The sequence below is a fragment of the Peromyscus californicus genome, unplaced genomic scaffold (assembly GCF_007827085.1).
Source record: "Peromyscus californicus insignis strain IS unplaced genomic scaffold, ASM782708v3 Scaffold_22__1_contigs__length_63687245, whole genome shotgun sequence".
Lineage (NCBI taxonomy): Eukaryota > Metazoa > Chordata > Mammalia > Rodentia > Cricetidae > Peromyscus > Peromyscus californicus.
In genome coordinates, this window is record NW_026294525.1 from 45,515,176 (window position 1) to 45,536,857 (window position 21,682).

Sequence of the window (21,682 nt, forward strand, 5' to 3'; positions counted from 1 at the left end):
CATTCTCCCGAGTACTGCAGCTGGTAAGGAGTTTCGGCTAGCGCTTTGTTAGCTTTCATTTGTCTGCTTCCACTAAAAAACTTTCTGCATGGTAATGCATGCCTATAACCCCGGCATTTGGGAAGTAGAGGCAGGAAAGTCCAAGAGTTCAAGGCTAGCCTCAGCTACATATCCAGATTTTAAGGTCAGCCTGGGTTGCATATGTCCCATGGTGGAAAAAAACAAAACAAACAAATAAACAAACAAAAACAAAACAAAACCCTCAGCAGCTAGGGACACAGCCTCTGGGAGGAGTGCTTGCTCAGCATGTTCCAGTCCAGGCATCCTGGCTCAACTTTAACCGCATTACATGTGTGGAAGTCATTTCTCTGCTCTGGCTTTTCTTCCTAAGTCAACCAGGCAACAACAAGGATAGACTAGATTATCTAGATTATGTGGTATCCACTCTGGACGTCTGCCACCTTCTGGCTCTACCCAGTGCACCCTTTGTAGGATTCACACAGGCTCGTCTGCCTCCCTGTGCCCCAGGATGGAAGCATGTTAGCAACGGTCTGCTGGGCAGCACTTCCCAATGCCTTGAATCGTTTCTTCCTCAGCATCCTGTCTGGTGATGTATGAATCTCAGGAGCTATGTTCTCTACAGAGCTCCCAGCGACTGACAGACCAGAGGTCAGTGAGCAACACCACCCACCAGGGTAACTGGTCATGAAATATTCTGACTTCCCCCAAGGAAGAATGGAGGAGTCCAATGGTACAGATGCCTGTTAAGGAAAGTTTTAAGTATAGATATATTTCCCCATAATATTTAATGCAGGGCACGGGATACATCTCTAGGGGACAAGTCATCAGATCTGTCCATTAAATCATCACGATTAAAATGACCAGTATTAACCACAATTATTTTCTTATTTTAAAAAAAAAGCAATTCCTTATCCTATAATTAAAGCATAATTCATGCTTATGAATGCCCCCTGTGTAGTGGGTAGCCATTCCAGCTTTGATCTGGAAGTTCCAACCCCCACGGAGACTTCCGCAACTGTCACGCATACAAGGCGGGGCCAAGGGAGGCGCCTGGAGACCCGAGATCTGGATGGGCTGTGCTCTGTCTCGGTTCCAGGACGATGAACATTGGAGGTGTACCAAGCAGAGCTCCAGAGAACATCGCTGGACTGCGATACACCTTCCCCAGACCCCGTGACCTACCTATCCCTTAACCTGTAAGTTACGCCATTAAATAAATCTCCTTTTAACTACGTGGAATGGCCTTAATAATTTCACCAATACCCCTGTATCAGTTTAAAAATTGACCTTCATTAAATCTGATTTAAAAAACCAAAAACACTCCCCCTTGAACAACTAATACTTGGATTTTCTAGTTAGTTTTGCAGTACAGGTGCAGCACAGAAATGCACACATGGTCAAACCACATCACTGGTTTGTGTTAATTAGTGATTTGCCTTAGACAAAATCCATTAACTAAACTGAAACAACAGTGTTACAATTCTTGAAGAAGCAAGGGGAACACACACAGCTCCAGCTCTTGAAGACAGCTTTCTTATTTTTAAACTTATATTTATGTAAAGGTCTGTCTATATTACTTGCACACATTTAGGAAATATGAGAAGCACCCTTGCACTGTCCAGTTGACTTAGGAAGACATGAGGGGTTTGAGTGGGAAGCCAGCCTGGGCTACACAGGGAATTCAGCATCCACCCGAGTGTTAAAACCAAACACTATCTCAAAGGACCAATGAAAGTTCACTTCGCCACAAAGGTCAGCCAAACAGAGTGGCATGAAGACCCACATGACTTTCCAAGCAATCATCAAATCACCCCAGCACTGTAGAATCTCCTTAAACTTCCTCTCAGGAAAAGTCATCCGGCTGTCACAAGTACTGACAATGCTTTAACAAAAATAAATACAGCCGGGCGTTGGTGGCGCACGCCTTTAATCCCAGCACCTGGGAGGCAGAGCCAGGCGGATCTCTGTGAGTTTGAGGCCAGCCTGGTCTCCAAAGTGAGTTCCAGGAAAGGTGCAAAGCAACAAAGCTACACAGAGAAACCCTGTCTCGGAAAAAAAAAAAAAAAGAAAAAGAAAAAATATTCTTGCAAAAATAAATATGAAGGTAAACATTTTGGGGACTGGAGAAATGGCTCGGCGGTTAAGAGTGCTTCTTGCTCTGGAAGAGTTCAGTTCCCGGTATTCTTGAGCTCCAGAGGATCTGACACCCTCTTTTGGGCTCTGAAGGTACTTCTTGTACAAATGTGCAAATACATACACATAGATATAAAATTTAAAAAATCTAAAAAAGAGTAAGCAATTTAGCCTGCAAGTTAATAAAACGTGAGCTAAAAAAACCAGTAAGGTGCAATAAGAATAAAGCACACGCTTAAACTATTAGTCAAATGATGGCAAGATGTAAATTATAAAATACATTCCAGAGCCATACTTGATGGTACATGCCTGCAACCCAAGCTCTAGGGAGACTGAGGCAGGAGAGTTTCAAGCTCAAAGGCAGCCTGCCTGAGCCACACAGGGAAGTGAACATCCACCTACAATACAGAATGAAACACGATCTCAAAAACAAAACAACAAAACAAAACAAAATGAGACAAAGTCACCTCCAGTCAATCATGTGGCCTGCTCCTATGTGCTTCATTATAGCTCCTACAGTCTTCATTTCAGCATATTTGAAACATTGCTTTCTATGCAAGTAATATTCTATAGAAATTTTAGGAAATATGAAAAGTCACTCATATTGTCACTACATAGAAATACTTGTCATTATTCTGTTTTCTCTACCTTTTTTTTTTTTTTTTGGTGTACATAGGCCTAGTTTCTCACTTTCTCTGCCTAACCAGGAGTATACTTTTATTTTCTTATATCTCTTGAACACTCTTATTTTTGAGATTTAGTATAATTACGTAATTTCCCCCTTCCCTTCCCTTTCTCCAAACTCTCCCATCGTATACCTTCCCTGCTCCCTCAAATCTGTGGCCTCTTTTTCCATTAACTATTACTGTATGCACATATGTGCGTGTGTCTGTGTGCATCTATATCCTGCTCAGTCTGTGTGTTACTGTGTTTTCAGGACTGATTGTTTGGTATTGGACAACCAGTTGGTGTGCTCTTCCCTGGGGAAGACTCTTTCTCCTGCTCTCAGTGTTCCTTAGTTGCCTGTAGTTTTTGAGTAAGGTTGAGGCCACGTGGGCTCTCCCCTGTCCACTTTGGTACGTCTGTTGTTGTCCCTGTTGGCAGTTTCTTGAACATTTTTTTTTTTTTTTTTTTTTTGGTTTTTCGAGACAGGGTTTCTCTGTGTAGCTTTGTGCCTTTCCTGGAACTCACTTGGTAGTCCAGGCTGGCCTCGAACTCACAGAGATCCGCCTGGCTCTGCCTCCCGAGTGCTGGGATTAAAGGCGTGCGCCACCACCGCCCGGCCTTTGAACATTTTTTGAGAACAATGAAGTTGTAAAATGAATTAGTTAAGGCCCGCCCACAAGATGGTTTAGCAAGTAAAGGTGTCCACTGAGCCGCCACATTTGATACTTAACTTCAGGGGTGGTTTGAACGAGAATGGCCCCCATAGGCTCATTTGAATGTTTGGTCACCAGGGCATAGCACTATTTGAAAGGATTAGGAGGATTAGGAGGTGTGGCCTTGTTGAAGGGAGTGTGTCACTGGGGTGGGTTTTGAGGTTTTTCTCTCGGCCTACAGGTCAGGATGTAGGTCTCAGCTTCTGCTCCAGTACCATGTGTGCCAACAAGCTCCTCACCATGACACTAATGGACTAAACCTATGTGTTGTGGAATAATGTTTTTGTACACTGGTTTAATAAAATGTTGACTGGCCAGTAGCCAGGCAGGAAGTATAGGTGGGATAAGCAGACAAGGAGAATTCTGGGAAGAGGAAGGCTGAGTCAGGAGATGCCAGCCTGCTGTCCAGGGAGCAGCATGTAATGGCACACAGGTAAAGCCACGGAACACATGGCAACATATAGATTAACAGAAATGGGTTAGCTTAAGTGTAAGACCTAGTCAGTAATAGGCCTGAGCTAATGGCCAAGCAGTTATAATTAATATAAGTCTCTGTGTGTTTACTTGGGTCTGAGTGGCTGTGGACCGAGTGGGACACAGGAAAATCTTCAGCTACACCTATGAAATTATAAGCAAGCCCCCAATTACACGCTTTCTTTGATAAGCGTTGCCTCGGTCATAGTGTGTCTTCACAGCAACAGAACAGTGACTTAAAAAGTTCAATTTCTGGAATCCACACGGTGAACACAAAATCGGCTTCCACAAGTTGTCCTCTGACCCCCCACTCATGTCATGGTACACAGGGCCCCCACAACAAAACCAATAATAATAAATGAATTAGTTGATGTATCCTACTGAAAAGCAGATGTATTCCACTATTAGCAAGCTGGAAAGGTGCCAAAGGAAAGCTGCCCCATGGTCACATTTAGGAAGCCCGAAGCCCACACTGCTCTGCTGGCACTGAGAACAGGCATACTGTAGATGCCTACATTGTCAGACAATGAGAGAATGCCCAGAATCTTAAGGACTCAAAAAGACCCTTAAAAGTTTTCCGGGATAGCCTCTGAAGATCTCTTCTGTCCCCACCCTACTGGCACCTTCACTCACACATATTATCACCAACAAAATGCTTGTGACAGCTACATACTTCTCCAGACACCCTATTGCATCCTATGCTGTTTAATTATTCCTTTCATGCCGCTGAAATTGGCATCTCTATGTTGAGCCATTGATCCCACTGCTTGCTGCCTTTTGGGCCACACGGAATGAATCAATACCTTTTCTGTAATTATCTCTTCAAGACCATATATTCTCAGTGAGCTGTGTAATCCCAGCACTTGGGAGATTACAAGTGACAGTAAGACAGAGAGTTCAAGGTCAGCCTGGGCTACATGAGACCCTGTCACAGACAGACAGACAGACAGACAGACCGACCCACGGACACATTCTCCCTCCAGTCAGAACACTTGCTACTTCAATGGCTCCTCAAGTAATTAGTTTTCCAGATTCTGTTTTCGTGATGTACAGGATGCTTTGGTTTTGCAAAGAACCTCCCAAAAAAGACTCATTACACTGAATGTATTTCCTAAGAGGAAGCTGCCACGGAGCAGACTCTAAAATAGCCCTCAGGATCTGCCTCCTGGTAATCTCCCTTGTAAAATGCTGAGTGTGTACGGAAGCTATGATGTTTTTCTATTAATAACTCCTAGAACCAGGCAAAGAGGCAGGATGTCACCCCTTTTCACTGGAGCCCATGTTAGTAGGAGATACTTTTGCTAGTGATTCCCCCTTGGTGGCTTCAGGAAAGAGTGCAGCCATGTTAAGAAGCACCGGACAAAAAGGATAGCAGCATCAGGCAACATCCAAGAAAGCAAGGTCTTTGGTCCACTGACTCTCAAGTGCCCGAATGCACCCAGCACCGCAAGCTTAGGAGCCCACCTGTCACTAGAGGAAAGCAGCTCCAGTTGACACGTCAGCTATAGCCTTATGAGACCCTGAAGTGGAACCCACTTGAACCCCGCTCAGACTCCTAATCCACAGAAAATGGGAGAGACAGGGCCAGCAAGATGGCTCAGTAGCTAAAGGTACTCGTGAAAAGCCTGCCCACCTGAATTTGATCCCTGGATTCCATCATGGCAAGAAAGAATAAACTCCTGAAATTGTCCTCTGACCTCTGCATAGCAAACATGCATGCACAGGACACACAAGACCCTGACACAGATACAGACACAGACAGACAGACAGACAGACAGACACACACACACACACACACACACACACACACACACACACACGTACGTGGGTGTGGTGGTGCACGTCTCCGATCCCAGCAACTGGGAGGCAGAAGCAGGTAGATCACTGAGTTTGAGGCCAGCCTGGTCTATGGAGTTCCAGGCCTGCCAGGGCTACATGGTGAGACCCTGTCTCTGAACAAGTAAGTGCACAAGTAAGAAAAGACAACTGGAGACAACAGATGTTGCTTCAGCCTTGGTGTGTGCACACTATTATGCAGCGGTTAAGTATCTAACAGATACATGGAAAGCACTAATCAGACTTCTCTAAAGAGATGTGCTTTCAGGGGCTGGAGAGATGGCTCAGCCGTGAAGAGCACTGGCTGTTCTTCCAGAGGTCCCAGGTTCAATTCCCAGCACCCACATGGCTGCTCACAACTGTCTGTAACTCCATTTCCTGGGGATCTGACACCTTCACATCAATGCACATAAAATAAAATTAAAATAAATTATTAAAAAAAAAAAAAGATGCGCTTTCAAAAATAAACGGCAGCCAGGCATGGTGGTGCACTCCTTTAGTTCCAGCACTCGGGAGGCAGAGGCAGGCAGACCTCTGAGTTTGATGCCAGCCTGGTCTACAGAACGAGTTCCAGAACAGTCAAGGCTACACAGAGAAACCCTGTCTAAAAAACAAAAGCAAAAGCAAATGGTACCAAAAAGTTGGTGAGTAACGGGACCTGAATGTTAGCCCTGCAGGTAAGTACACAGATCTAACACACAGGAGCACTGGTCCCCCATCCCCGTTAACCCCCCACCCCCAACACACACACACACACACACACACACACACACACACACACACACACACACACACACACACCAAAACAAAAAACAAACAAACAAACAAACAAAACCTAAAAACCCTCCAAAACAGAAAAACAATAAAAAACTTTGAAAGGGAAAAAACTCCAGTTTGACATCGGACTTCCCCTAGCTAATTTCCTGGAATCATTTAGGAATAGCTTTGCTAAGTAAACCAAGCGAGTCCCAGGAAAGGCGCAAAGCTACACAGAGAAACCCTGTCTCAAAAAAATGGAAAAAAAAAAAAATTCAAAACAAAGAGGTATAGACCATTGGAAGAGTCAAAACTTAGGTGTCCCACATGGAGGAGGGAAACAAAAGAAAGGAAAAAGAAGTCCAACAGGCCAGATGAATATCCTGTGTCCAATTTATAAACAAAGGCAATACAGGAAGGAGGGAAGAAAAAGCAAAATTACACCATGATCTATTTCAAAATCAGGATGTGCTAAGAGAAAAAACAAAACAAAATGATAATAATAAGAAAAAAACAACCCTGCCACAAAATTAGAGTCATGCTTTCTCTCTAGCCGGCTGACTTTTCAATCTCTACAGGGTGAACAAGAGACACTTCTCCATGCACCAGGACACGTCAGTAACAGCTTTTCCCAACACTACACAGACTTTTCACATTTTGAACAAATCAGACCAACTTCCAACAGTGAAATGTAAATCCAACTATTTTAAATAGTAACATGAGCTAAGAGAGCAGAGAGGGGTGGGAGGTGGGTTTCCTGGATGGAAACCCGTAAGTAGAAATAAGTGGTGGATTATGTATTAGGAGCTAGGACAGATTAGAAAAATAAGCTCCCGAGACTTATTTTTTATCTGGGAACAATATATATAAAAATCCAGAGAGTCCTCTTAGGCATAAAAACAGTGGCGGTGGGCAGCAGTGGTGAGTGAGAGTAGAACAGACGGCTTTTACTCTGTGATGTGACCAGTCAGGTCGTTGGCTCTAGTACAGAAGCCAAGTGGAGCACTAGAGAACCAGGGCTAGCCAGATGACTCAGAGTCAGCAGTGCTTGCCATCTGGTGATGCAGGCCTGACAGTCCACACGAAGAAAGGAGCAAACGGACGCTACAGAGGTGTTCCGTGATCCCCATGTGTGCCGTGGCATGTACACGCACACACACAGACACACGCACACGCACACACAAATATAAAAGAAAAAGGGAGGATGAACCCTGAGTTCAAGAGAGGGGAGAGAGAGAGAGAATATGAATGTTTAAGTATACAAATTTATGACCTTTTTTTTTTCTCCCAAGACCTGCCTCTGCCTCCCAAGTGCTGGGATTAAAGGCGTGTACCACCAGCAGCCGGAATCTATGGCCTTTTGTAGAAACTGGACAGGTGTTTAGATCTCAAGGCTCGTGTGTTAAAAGCTAATGCCCAGGCCGTGGCACTATTCGCACATGGTAGGACCTTTAGGAGGTTAGCCTTATGGGAAGAAATGAGGCCACCAAGAATGTGCCACTGCAAGGGTCTGTGGAATGCCCCTTTTGCCTCTCTGCTTCCCAGCTGTTCTCAGGTGAGCAGCTTGCTCTACTACATGCTCCCCCATGATACACTGCTTCATCTCGGACGTCCCCCATGATACACTGCTTCATCTCGGACGTCCCCCATGATACACTGCTTCATATCAGACTTCCCCCATGATACACTGCTTCATCTCGGACGTCCCCCATGATACAATGCTTCATCTCAGACTTCCCCCATGATACACTGCTTCATCTCAGACTTCCCCCATGATACACTGCTTCATCTCGGACGTCCCCTATGACATACTTCAAGCAGGCTGACTGAAAGTGCCAAAAATGTGCAATGGAAACAAACCTTTACACTCTTAGAGTAGATTTACCTCAGGTATTCATTACAGTAACAGAAAGCTGACCAGTACATGGAATAATACTTAAGTGCTAAAAATATTTTTGTTTTTCATTTCACTTCTATTACTCTTAACAGGAAATAAGAACGAAAGCATAGACCACTTTGGTTTCAAAAGTAACTCATTTCACTATCTCATAAAAAAGCAAATGTGCATCTGTGTAGATTTCTGTATCCCATTTCGTTTGATTTTGCAATCAGTTCAGGCACAGCAACCAACACTTACTCCGTTGGTGTTACCCTTAATCACTTACATCTCTGTAGCCATCTTTCATATTCCCAGAAATGTCTCCTGCTATGTCTCTACAACCAGCTGGGCAGAATTTGCTGGAAAAAAAGAAGAAAAAATAATTTATATTTGATCAAATTACATTGAAACCAAAAAAAAGGCATCAAACTAAACTTCAGGTTTTTTCCCTCTTTCATAACACAGGCAACACTATCTTGCTTTAAAGACAAAGGAGAAACCTAATTTACAAAAACACAGACTGGTCTAAATGTTAACCTGGAGAAAAGTTTCACACAATAATTCCTTGCTTTCTATAAGGATTCATCACTAGTAAGTATTAAAGCAGCTTCCCTAATGTGCTTTGATTTTAAGATGTCCAAGAAATACTTTTAAGATTAAAGGAAAATTTACCTGTATAGTATAACCCTATTCTTATTGAAAGAAATGTTTGAAATTTTATGTTTGGATGAATAAAAGGAAGACAAAGAGCAACACTCCTGAACTCTCTCTTGGAACAGAATTTCTGTGTTCACACACTACAACAGCTCATTCTCTAAACTATACTCCCCCACAGAAACACAATGGAAGCCAGATGTATAAATTTAAATACTCTAGTAGCTGTATTAGAGAAGTAAAAAGAATCAGGGAAAATTAAATATACATTTAACACAATATATCTAAGTCCTGTTAATTTCCACATATAAAGAAAAACAATAAGAATCAAGGAGATAATTTAACTTTGTCTTTTCTTATTATTATTATTGGGGATATATGTTACACCTGCAGTACACTTCACTTTGGACTTGATATAGTTCAAGTACAGAGTCATCAGGGCTACTGTAACAGATATTACTACTCTGTGTTAATAACAAATTACCTTTACAGTTTAAAAGACCTATTTTAAAATTAGGGCCCACTCAGGGTTCATCATACAAGCCTGTAATCCCGACCAATCCGAAGGCTGAGACCATAGGATCACATGTTTAAGGACAGGTTTGACCCACAAGTGTATGTATACACACACACACACACACACACACACACACACACACACACACACACACACAAAATGAATAATAAAACAGGCCTCAATTCACTTAATAGTCATCATCCGAGGAGCTTTGTAGGAGCACATCACAGAAGCTAGTGTGGCTGAAGGGTCTCAGTGCTAGAGGCTGGTGACTTGGCTCAGTCTCTACTTAGCTAGCTGCCCTGGAACACTGCTCTCATCTCCCAGGCTCAGTCTCTTTATCTCTATTTCTTGAAGTGTCAGCTCACAAGGACAGCTACTTACATCTTTGAAACACACACACACACACACACAGAGCCAAAGTATAAAACCAGACAGCTCTGAAGATGAATGCTGTAACCCATTTCTATATATACTACTTGATATCGTCTTTCCTTCCTTCCTTCTTTTGAGATTATAGTATAATCACACCATTATTTCCTCTTTCTGTTTCCTCTCTCCAAGCTTCCTACATGCCCCTCCTTGTCTCTTTCAAATTCATGGTCTCTTTTCTCATTAATCACTGTTACATATATGCATAAACATATATTCCTAAATACACAAATACAACCCGCTTGGCCTCCACAATGTATGTATGTTTTCAGGGTTGACCATTTGGTACTGTATAATCAGTGGGTTCTCCCAGCATTCCTTAGCGGCTTATATTCTTTGTGTAGGGTTTGAGGCTTCTTTACTCCATTTAAAAAGTGACAGATTCCAAAATAGCAGCTGTTTTTTTTTTTTTTTTTAATTTCCTTTCCTTTCACTTTCCTCTTGCTGCTTAGAAAATTAGGCTGTAATGACAACTAATTATGGAATGACTCAAATAGACATTTCATGGTTCTTTCCTAGTGGCCTGTGTGGTAGCAGTAATCAAGGAACTGAGAAATAAAAACAACCTCCTGCAGGTCCACAGGTCCTTAAAGAGACAAATTGCTTAGTGCCGGATAAGCCACTGGATTCAGAATGTTTAGGGCTGCAGGCAAGTGAAATGGTGGCAATGATACACATAATGTAAGACCCGTGGAGCCCTCACTTGTTAATCAAAAGCCATAATAGCTCATATGGAATGCACGATAGTAAGTAAAATGCAGAAAGACTAAACAGCCTCATGCTAATGTGGTCTAATTTTGCTGTCAAATGAATTGACAATCAAATGAGTAACAAAGGACTTCCAAAGCTCTCTGTACTCCGGAATTATGGGTAAGGGGGTGTGGGCCTGCCTGTACTAGTGGCCATACTTAAGCACTGCCAAATGGCTGGCCTAAAGTGGAACCAGTCTGTCATCATAACGCCACATTGTATTCTTGAATATATTCTCCTTCTCTATGATGCCCAGGGCCCTGAATATGTTTGGCTGGTAAAACTTTAGAGGCCATTAGCCTCTGTATACATGGGTTGAACAATAACCTTACAAGGCAACATTTACTTTATACGCTTTGATTCCTTATGTTTCTCTGGTAGAGTTAATGTTAGCTAATACTGGGATTGACTGTGCTGTGTGCATCAAATACCTACACTGAGAATGTCCTAATGTGTGAGAGAGTTAAGAACACAGGCTCTTAAACCTAACTCCCCACGCACGCTCTGTGTAGTCGACTTAGTGGTTCTGAGCCTCTATTTCCAGGATGTAACAGAAGCAACCTTGCAAGCAGGCTGGACTATCGCAGAAGCTACTTCCATGTATGGTGTAGAGCGCTGACGGGCCACTGAGAAAGCACTCGAAAGTCACAGTCTTGTTATTGCTCTTGGCAGCCACTTCTAGACAGCAATTCTCAGCTGGGGGTGCTTTTGTCCCCCAGAAGACAGGAGGCATTGCCCAGGGCCGGTCTTGGTTGTCACAACTGGCATGTGGACAGTGAAATTCAGAGAAAGAGGCATTCAACAATGCCCGGGACAGCCCCACACAACAAAGAAATGCAGAAAGAGCATCCCTGTGGTTCGGGTTTCCTCTAGACCATGTGACTTCATCAATGATGGAGGGGGAAATGTGTATCAGAGATTAAGTAGATCTGTAGTTAAAGTAAAGCTGAGATAACAATCCTTATCTATATTCTCTCTAGGCTTTTCTTTAGGGTAAAAGACAGAAGCCCCATAAAAGAACTAAACAACTCAGCCAGGCAGTGGTGGCACATGCCTTTAAATCCCAGCACTCGGGAGGCAGAGGCAGGAGTATCTCTGTGAGTTCGAGGCCAGCCTGGTCTACAGAGCGAGATCCAGGACAGGCTCTAAAGCTACACAGAGAAGCCCTGTCTCGAAAAACAAACAAACAAAGAATTAAACAACTCATTTCCACATACCAGTCAAGGAAACAGTAGACTCCAGACTCAATTGTGGCTCACTGGTAATACAGCATAACTCTGGGATCAGCAAACTGTGGACCAAGTCCCAAATATAACCTGCTGTTTCTTTGTGTGTGTGTGTGTGTGTGTGTGTGTGTGTGTGTGTGTGTGTGTGTGTGCGCGCGCGCGCGTTTTTCCATACAGCCCAGACTCACCACTGAACCTCCTGCCTACAGTTCCCAATGACTAGGACAATACAGGTATGTACCACCACACTCAATCCGAGCCATATCCCCACACTACTGCTTTTCTTTCTTTCTTTTTTACTTAAGGCTTTTAAATCTTAAATCACGTGTACATGTGCGTATTTTTGTATGGGTATGAGCATGGGAGGACAGGTGCCCAAAGAGCACTGGATCCCTTGGAGTGAGAGTTACTGGTAGCTGTGAGCTTCCTGATATGGGTACTGGAAACCAAATTCAGCCTTCTGCAAGAGCAGTGTGCACACCTAACTGCTGAGCCATCTCTCCAGCCTGGGCTTGTTCTCTTAAATAAAACTTTATTATAATGCCAACATATTTGTTTCCCTCATCTACCTTTGCTTTTTTGCTTCAACAGCAACAGAGATCGCATGAGTCGGTGCAATGGGAACTCCTGGCCTACAAAACCTCTATTTACAGTGCAGCTCTAGACAAAAGGTTTGCAGACTGTGCCTTTGGGGAACATCTCACATACTCCTTATTGTTACATGTGAATAATTCAGGACACATATTTACCTGTATTTTTCCTCCGAATAATGATTGCCTCGTTCCAAACAGGTTATTAAATCTATTACAAATAAAGAGAAGTGCAATTAGCAGGTGAGTGGAAACCAGGCCACCTGTTTCTGAATATTTCTTCAGAGATTAAAGAAAGTAAACTTTGAAAGCATTATCATGTTATTTGAATTTTTTGTCTAAAAATAAATAAAATCTGAGGTTACAATCTCCAATGTTTAATAAGTTTCTTTTTTCTTTTCTATCACCAAAGGTTATTTTTCAGTGCTACTGTCTAGAGAATAACAGAATCTACTTCTAACAGTAACCACTGTATATCTTCATGTATCATGTACACAGTATCCTTGCCAGGAGGAAAACCATTAAAAACCCTATCACAGTTTATGGAAAACATTCCCAGGAAGATCCCCCCACTCCCCCCCCCCCCCCCCCCCATAGCCCAGGTCCCTTGACATGTTATGTTGGTTTGAAAGAAAATGGTCCCCAAAGGGAGTGGCACTATTAGGAGGTGTGGCCTTGTTGGAGGAGGTGTGTCACTGTGGAGGCAGGTTTTGAGGGCTCATATATGCTTAAATCATGCCCAGTGTTTCAGACCACTTCCTGTTGCCCACACAAGATGTAGAACTCTCAGCTACCTCTCCAGCACCACATCTGCCTACACACTGCCATGTCCCTCCACGATGATAATGGACTGAACCTCTGAAAATGTAAGGCACATCAATGGAATGTTTTCCTTTATAAGAGCTGCGTAGTCATGGCATTTCTTCACAGCCATAGAAACCCTAACTAAGACACATGTTCTGGTCCTCTCGCCTCTCCTTCCTGAGTGCTGGGCTTACAGGTATGTGCTGCCGTGACTGGATTTATGTAGTGCTGGAGTTAGACCCTAGGCTCCAGGAAAGCTGGACAAGCAAGCACTCTACCAATGGAGCGACATACCTGGCTCCTCAGAGCACGTTAATTCAAACAATTTAGCCAGGGGCGTCCAGGAACATGGAAACGGAAGTTTACCAAGAACACTGACATGGTGATGAACAATCTTCTATTTTTTTGTTTTTGACACAGGGTTTCTCTGTGTAGCCTTGGCTGCCCTCAGACCCATAGAGAGCTGCCTGCCTCTGCCTCCTCAGTATTGAGATTAGTGTGTGCCGGCTAGTGATCAGTAATCTTGATCAACAATAGGGAGCAAATGGAAGTTCTTTACAGGGGAACATACTTAGTTAAACCAGCAAAATAGTTCCCCAAATATCCCGTATTCTTGGCAATAGTTCTTTCTCTCCAAGAACCTTTGAAGAATCTTAAGGAACCACACATGGTAAACACTGGCCATGAGAGCCAATCATATCTAATCTGCTCTGAAGGAGGTGAGTGGCACATCCCCTTCCAGGCAAATTTCTGCTACAGGGGAGTAACAGCAGGAACACTGGGCACATGTGACCCTGGACAGTGATGTAGTGGGTTACATAGTGATGTCTCTGCACCATATGAGACCCAGGAAGGAGCCGACTGTTATTTATTAAGCGGCGCAATGTTATTCATTAAGCAGCACTGTTTACCACGCGAGAAAAGCCACAAGGTACAACAAAATCCACTGCTAGAGTTTACTGCCTGGTGGCGGTGGCCCACGCCTTTAATCCCAGCACTCGGGAGGCAGAGCCAGGCGGATCTCTGTGAGTTCGAGGCCAGCCTGGTCTACAGAGCAAGATCCAGAAAAGGCACCGAAACTACACAGAGAAACCCTGTCTTGAAAAACCAAAAAAAAAAAAAAGTTTATTAAGGGAAGAGAACAGAAGGGATGTGCTTAGGCCTATGGAAAGATTGTGCAGGAAGAGGAGGAAAGATATATGGAACCCTCTTTTATAGATTCCCCCTGCATATGGGCTTACGTAGCTACGCCACACATGCACATAGATTACGTGATCACGCAGAGCATGGATTACTTAGGACGTAAGGCCCTGGGATGACTAAGTGTCTTGCCAGCACATGCGTAGTCATGGGGAAGTGGCTAGGAATTCTAACACCGACAGTTTCCCACTCATCAGTACTCATGTTCTCTTCCCTTCTCTCCCAACCATGGTTGGGGTGTCATGTGACAGTGACTTCTCATCCTGCTACCACTGTGTCTCCAAGCTGGTGTGCTAGGGTGTGGCAGGGGTGTGAGAGTCACTACTGAAAACATCTGCTTACTGAGCAAGAAAAGAGGCTGAAAAGGACTTCAAAGAAGCCAGACCATAGCAGGGGCAGGGGAATTTACCCAAAGACGTGTCAATCAAGGTTTATAGGAAACCAGATCTACTCCATCCCACAGGCATCATTGGCTCCACTCACCATATGCTCTAAAATGACTCAGAACAGGACCAACCACTTCAAAGAAGCTGTTCTACTTACATCCTCTGGCCCTTCCCCTTCTCCCCCAGGACAGGGTTGTACTACCATAGCCTTGCCTGGCCTGAAACTCAACTCATGTGCAGACCGGGCTGGCCTTGAAATCCCAGCTATCAGCCTGCCTCTGACTCAAGACTGCTGGGATTAAAGGCCCGCCCAGCCTGTCCTCACGTCTTACTGTGGTGTCTGGGATCACAATTATGTCCAGAGGAAGAGATAAGGAGCAGAGAGATGTCTCAGGCAGATAGGCTTTATATAGGCATGGTGGTTTTTCTGTGGTACCTGGATGGTCACTGCTGGTATAGGCCAGAAGAAAGCCCCGTCCAGAAATGTGAGTTCCACTCTGGAACCGGACAGTCACTTCATTTGAGTTCACCCAGAGTTCTTTGGGAACAGCCCAACTCCCACAGTACGGACCTGGAAACAAAGCACACGTGTGGCACATTTGAAAACTTACAAAGAGCAAAGAGAAGTTTGTTTAGAGAGGAGATGTACTCTACAACACACATAAAATTTGTAATTCTTAGCCACCTGGAATTCTGTTTGACAGAAACTGACCTGCAAAGCTGATTAGACCAACGAGTTGACGGTGGAGCAGCTGATGATGGAGAGGCAAGAGGGTGGAGTCGGCTCACTCTGAACAACCCTACAGATGGGTTTCCATCTTGGAAAAGACTAACAAAACAGGTCGAATAAAGTAATGAAAAATTTATCATAGAGAATATACGCTAGGGACCTACTAAGTTTGCTCAAAGAAACCGATTCAAAGGAGGTTCCAGATGAAAATATAATGCCGAATACATGATTTAAAAAAAAAAAATACAGGACTGGTGAGATGGCTTGACTCTGCTGATAAAGGCACTTGTCATCAAGTCCTTGTAGTGGAAGGAGAGGGCCAATTTCTGTAAGCTGAAGTCTAGCTTTCATTGAGTTCTGTGGCATGCATGTTAATACTAATGACATACTAATAAATACATGTTAAAAAGTTAAATTTTTGTTCTATGCATTGTTCACATTTTCCTCTTGCATTAACTTCTGTCTTAACACAAAGTGTTTTGATTTGTGCCACCGAGTCTGCACAAAAGCTCGAATAAAGGCTATAAAATTATTTCTAGAGGAAATTGCTTGAAAAGCAATAGCAATGTTGATAAACTTTCAAAGGGCAAGATTAGACTGAGTGTAAAACAGAAACCATAGCCCTTCCCCCACCTACTTCAGTGAAGTCCAACAGAGCACTGCATTCTGTGGTGTGCATGTGGAGTCAGAGGAGGTTTGGACTTGTGAGTACTCGGGACCAAAATCGGGTCAATGGGATTGGTGGCAAGCACCTTACCCAAGGAACCATCTTGTAGGCTCCATGAGCAAGTTTTGTTTTTGTTTGTTTTTCCTTTTCTTTTGTGAGACAGTCTCATTGTATAGTCTTGGCTGACTTGGTACTCACTATGTAGACCAGGTTGGCCTAGAACTCACAGAGAGCCATCTGTCCTGAATGCTGAGACTAAAGGTGTATAGCACCATGTCCAGCTCCACAACCAAGTTTTGAAGGGAGATTCTTCACCAGCTTCTCTTAGAACAGTACAGAAGCAGCCAAGAGCAGCAGCTACAACCATCAGGCTAAGAAGGAAGGGACGTGAGAAGAAATGACCACTCCAATTCAATAGCAATCAAACCGGCTCACACTACTCCAAACCCTCATAGGATCAAAATGGTCCTATTCAGTAGATCCGGAACCCAACTAATCAACACCCTGTCCTGCCAGGAAGGATGTGACTGCTCTCCTGTCCCACCAAAGTTTCATATTCTGAAGATCTGAGGGAATAAGAGAGGGCTGGGGCCTTATTCTCCTGCCCTACATGTCTGCTGTTCCCTATCACTACGTTACAGTGAAATCCAAGTGCAATGACTTCTTGGCCCCATTCATCCATTAAATTTGTGTGTGTGGTAAGTGTACATGTGTAACTGTGGACACATGTGTGCCTGCGCATGGGTAGAGAAACCAGAGGTCAGCCTTGGGTGTCGCCCTCTATTGCTCTTGACTTCATTAAAGATATATTTTGAGTGTTTGCATGCATATATGTATGTACACTATGTGTGTGCATGCCTGGTGCCCACACAGACCAGAAGGTGGTGTTGGGTCTCCTGGAGAACTGGAGTTAGAGATGTTTGTGAGCTGTCATGTAGGTGCTGGAAACTGAACTTGGTCCTCTGCAAGAGCGACAAGTACTCCTAACTGCCAAGTCATCTCTCAAACTCCTCTGTCTTAATTTTTGAAACAGGCTCTTGCTGAGCCTGGAGCGTATGGATTCAGCTGAGCTGTGTGGCCAGTGAGCTGACGTGCCTGGCTTTTATGTGGATACTGGAGATCACAACTCAGGTCCTCACACTTGTGGTCGGCACTCTGCCCACTGAGCCATCCTCCCAGCTCCCACTTCCCTCTTTACCAGCCTTCATCACATATTAATACTTCCCTGATGTAGATTTGCAGGTTACTGAGAATAGCTCATATACCAGGAGCTGCCTGAGCACTTCTTTAATAAAAAATGCATGTTTTCTATTTACACTGTGCCCACAGAGCAAGACAAAATGATATTTGCCTCTTCATCACCAGCAGAGTACATTCTGTGCTTCAAATATTGCTTGCACTGAAATGTTCTTTGATTCACAACAATTTGTAAAAGCCAAACCCAAAGAAAAGGACATATGGAACATTTTAAAAATGTATTCTCTTTGAAATACCATGGAAAAGAAACGAACTGTCCCGGGGCTGGAGAGATGGCTCAGAGGTTAAGAGCACTGGCTGCTCTTCTAGAGGTCCTGAGTTCAATTCCCGGCACCCACATGGTGGGTGAGATCTGGTGCCCTCTTCTGGCGTGCAAGGTTACATGGAGGCAGAATGTTGTATACATAGTAAATAAATAAATCTTAAAAAAAAAAAAAAAAGAAAGAAAGAAAGAAATTAACTATGCCAAAGAAAGAAAATAATTGTATACTGGAGCTGGTTCATGACTACAATCCCAGCCATTGAGAAGAGAAGGCAGGACACTTTGGAATTCAATGGCAGCTTGGGGTACATGCCAAGGGCATGTCTCAGACACCCAAGGGCTGGGGATGTACATAACTCAGTGGTAAAATGCTTGCTAGCATGTGCCAGGGCAGTTGCCTGGTGTGATGGTTAATAATGATTAGCAACTTGACAGGTTCCAGACTCACTTAAGAGACAAGCCTCGAGGCATAGCTGTGAGGGATGCTTTGATTAGGTTGAGCTGGAAGACCTACCCTAAAGCAGGGTAGCACCATTCCCTGCCCACGGGTCCTGGACTGCACAGAAGGCTACCTGAGCATGAGCTGCATCCTTCTCTCCTTCCAAACTTCAGATGCACCTTGGCCAGCTACTGTGAGCTCCTGCTGCCAGGGTTTCCCAGTCCTGACAGACTGTATCCTTGAACTGTGAGCCAAAACAGCCTTTTCTCTCTGAAGTTGCTTTTGTCAGGGTATTTTTACCATTAAGAGTAAGAGAAAAGTAATAATAAATCCAGTGTGCACAGATGCCATGGATAATTAGGATTTTTACAAATTTTAATACTGTTTATAAATATTAAAAACGGGCAATTAGCTGACCTATTGTTACATAATTGTCCTTGTTAGGATTCTTGTTGCTGGGATAAAACAATGAGCAAAAGCAAGCTGGGGAGGAAAGATTTTCTTTTCCGCTGAGCATGCCACAAACGGGTGTGTCCTAGCGGGAGATGAGAAACCTTTCTCTGTATCACTGTCACATGGAATGGCTTTCCTGACTTCTTGAGTGACTACAGAGTGAGGGAGGCTTAATTTGGGGTGAAGATGGAACCCGATGGAACCGGATGGAACTGGAGCCCTGACTGCAATGCAGCCCGTTGGGCAAGTCACCCAAACGACCACCCAACCCCAAGACTGGATGGCTGCAGATTTGTAGACGAATTTCTAAATGGTCTTATTAAAAAACCGTGGAGCCAAATATAGGGGTGAAAGCCTTAGAGAGATCAGGGAAACAGGGAAAGCCACCAGCCAACCTTACTTCACCAACTCTGCGGCTTCCAAATGCGAGTTACCTCCTGTCTACCTCCATCTATATGCCTTGCTGTTCTGCCATCCGATTTGCTCTCTCTGTTCAGCTACATCACGTCCTCTTCCTACACTGCTCTGTCACTTCCTGTCTGTCTGTACAGACCTCCAGACCTCCATGGTTAACTAGCTTTGGAATTTAAGGTGTGCGCCACCACACCTGGCTCTGTTTCCAGTGTGGCCTTGAACTCACAGAGATCCAGATTCCTGCTGCTAAGTGATAAGATTAAGGCCATGTGCTACTGTTACCTGACTTCTTGGTTTACTTAAAATGGCTTGCTATTTCCCCTGATCTCCAGGCAAGCTTTATTTATTAAAGCACAAATAAAATACCATCACATTTCAGCAAAAATAAAACATCACCACACAGATTTTTTCCCCCCACAGGCTAGAAGCTGTATAAACCGACGACATGGCTGCTCCCAGGTATGGTTAAGCAGAAGGTTTTTATTGTAGATACGAGGAAGAGAACAGCCAGAGGCAGGAAGAGTCCAGAACAGAGAGAAGGTAGTAGATTGAACATGGCCAGCAGACTGGACTTAGCCATGAGCGAAAGGAGAGCGAGACATGAAGAGACAGAGTGTACCAAGAGCGGAAGACAAAAAAGGAGGGGTACAGCTGAAATAGCAGGGTTATATGGAGAATTAATAGGTGGGGGAGGAAGCCCATGAGCTGCGGCAAGTTTGGGGTGGGGAGAGGTGAGAAGAGCAGAGCCAGGATACCAGCATGGACTCTGAAGTGTATAACCAGTGCTTGTGACAATGAAGGAGCCTGGAGGGCGGCATGAGCTTTGATATGCTAATAGGCACCACAGACAGCCTTCTGTCCCTTCTGCCAGGGAAGGGGGAAATGGCTCAGCTGGTAGAGGAATGCTGGGCTTTGTCTAACTGCCAGAAGATAGAGTTTCCTTTGGACCCAACAGAAGCTAATAACTGCCTTCCTAGAGTTAAAAGGGAAAAGAGACATCCAATGGGAACCCCTAGGAGACCCTGGCTGTCCAAGCAACGTTCTCAGTTTTCAGCCAGATTCCTTGGAAGATGATAACCCACTCCCTACACAATGTGGCCTTGCATGGGCTGGGCTAGTGCTCTACCACTGGACTACATCTTTTTCACTTTTTAAAACTAGAACATTAGTTTGCTTAGACTGGCCGTGAACTCACTAGGTAGCCCTTGTGAAATTCTCCTGCCTCAGCCCCCGAGTGGCCAGCATGAGTGGCCAGCATGAGAGGCGTGCACCAACAGGCTTGGAAGAACAGTATCTTTTCTTATGAACTCTTATCTTTAATAATAGCCATGTTCATAAGAAAGATAAGAAGTTCAAGGCCATCCTCGGCTATCAGCAAGTTGTAAGCCAGACTGGGCTACATGAGACCCTATCTCAGAAAACAAAACAAAATGGAAGCCATGATGAGTACTGGCCATGTTCAATCTACTACCTTCTCTCTCTGTTCTGGACTCTTCCTCATGCCTCTGGCTGTTCTCTTCCTCATATCTACAATAAAAACCTTCTGCTTAACCATACCTCGGAATAGCCATGTCATCGGCTTATACAGCTTCTAGCCTGTGGGGAAAAAAATCTGTGTGGTGATGTTTTATTTTTTGCTGAAATGTGGTATTTTATTTGTGCTTTAATAAATAAAGCTTGCCTGGAGATCAGAGGAAATAGCAAGCCCACATATGTTCAAGCGGTGAAATCATGTGCCACACACCAGCATTTTGGTCAGTGATGGGCCATATGTATTCCTGTGGCCTCATCAAATCAAGATCATGAAGCTGAATCATTCCACGCTTACGGCGATTGTAATAGTGAGCGGCGGAGGGCAGCCTTGGCGGGTTGGAGCCAGGGGGCGCCACAGTCACACCATGCAACAGAGCGCACGTGGGAGGCTTGCTGGGGAGAGACCCTGAGATCTCTGCCCCCAACAACCACAGAGGACCCTGCGGTGGCCGTCTAGGTAGCTGTTAAGTCTCTGTCGTTTTTAATAGGAGGCTGCTTGGTCTGCACTTCTGCTTACTCAGGTAAACTCTATCCTCCTCGGAACTCCGATGGTGTTTGACGGCCAGGCTAGTGAAAGCTCTGTCCCTTTAACAGCAGCAACCAAGGCTTCGGCTGCTTCTCTGTGCTCTTGGTGTGTAAAACTCAGGCATTTACACTGGCCTGCTCTCAGGGACCTAGTAGGACACGTCGGCAGCAGCAGTCAAGATGTGACACTGTGACTAAGGTAGCCACCAAGTACAGCACCCTCCCTCTGCTCATGGGCTAGGTCCCCTCATAAAAGCCCTTCTCACTCCTCTCTCCTGCCTTCTGCTCCCTCAGGAGGCCTCTGCGCCACCCCCCACATCCCAGCCCAGTAAACCTCCCACGTGAGCTCTGTTGCGTGGTGATGT

General features: G+C 44.4%; 1 protein-coding gene across 2 annotated transcripts in view; it reads right to left on the minus strand.

Moving 5' to 3' along the window:
- The window catches only part of Dcbld1 (discoidin, CUB and LCCL domain containing 1), an 82,816-nt gene that overhangs the window by 20,550 nt on the left and 40,584 nt on the right, over nucleotides 1-21,682 (minus strand). For both annotated transcript variants that reach the window (XM_052751343.1, XM_052751342.1), the window contains exons 3-5: nucleotides 15,474-15,608; nucleotides 12,807-12,858; nucleotides 8,765-8,837 (exon numbers count right to left, since the gene is read on the minus strand). In XM_052751343.1, coding sequence (XP_052607303.1) covers nucleotides 8,765-8,837; nucleotides 12,807-12,858; nucleotides 15,474-15,608 — 260 coding nt within the window. The remainder of the gene's footprint in view (nucleotides 1-8,764; nucleotides 8,838-12,806; nucleotides 12,859-15,473; nucleotides 15,609-21,682) is intronic.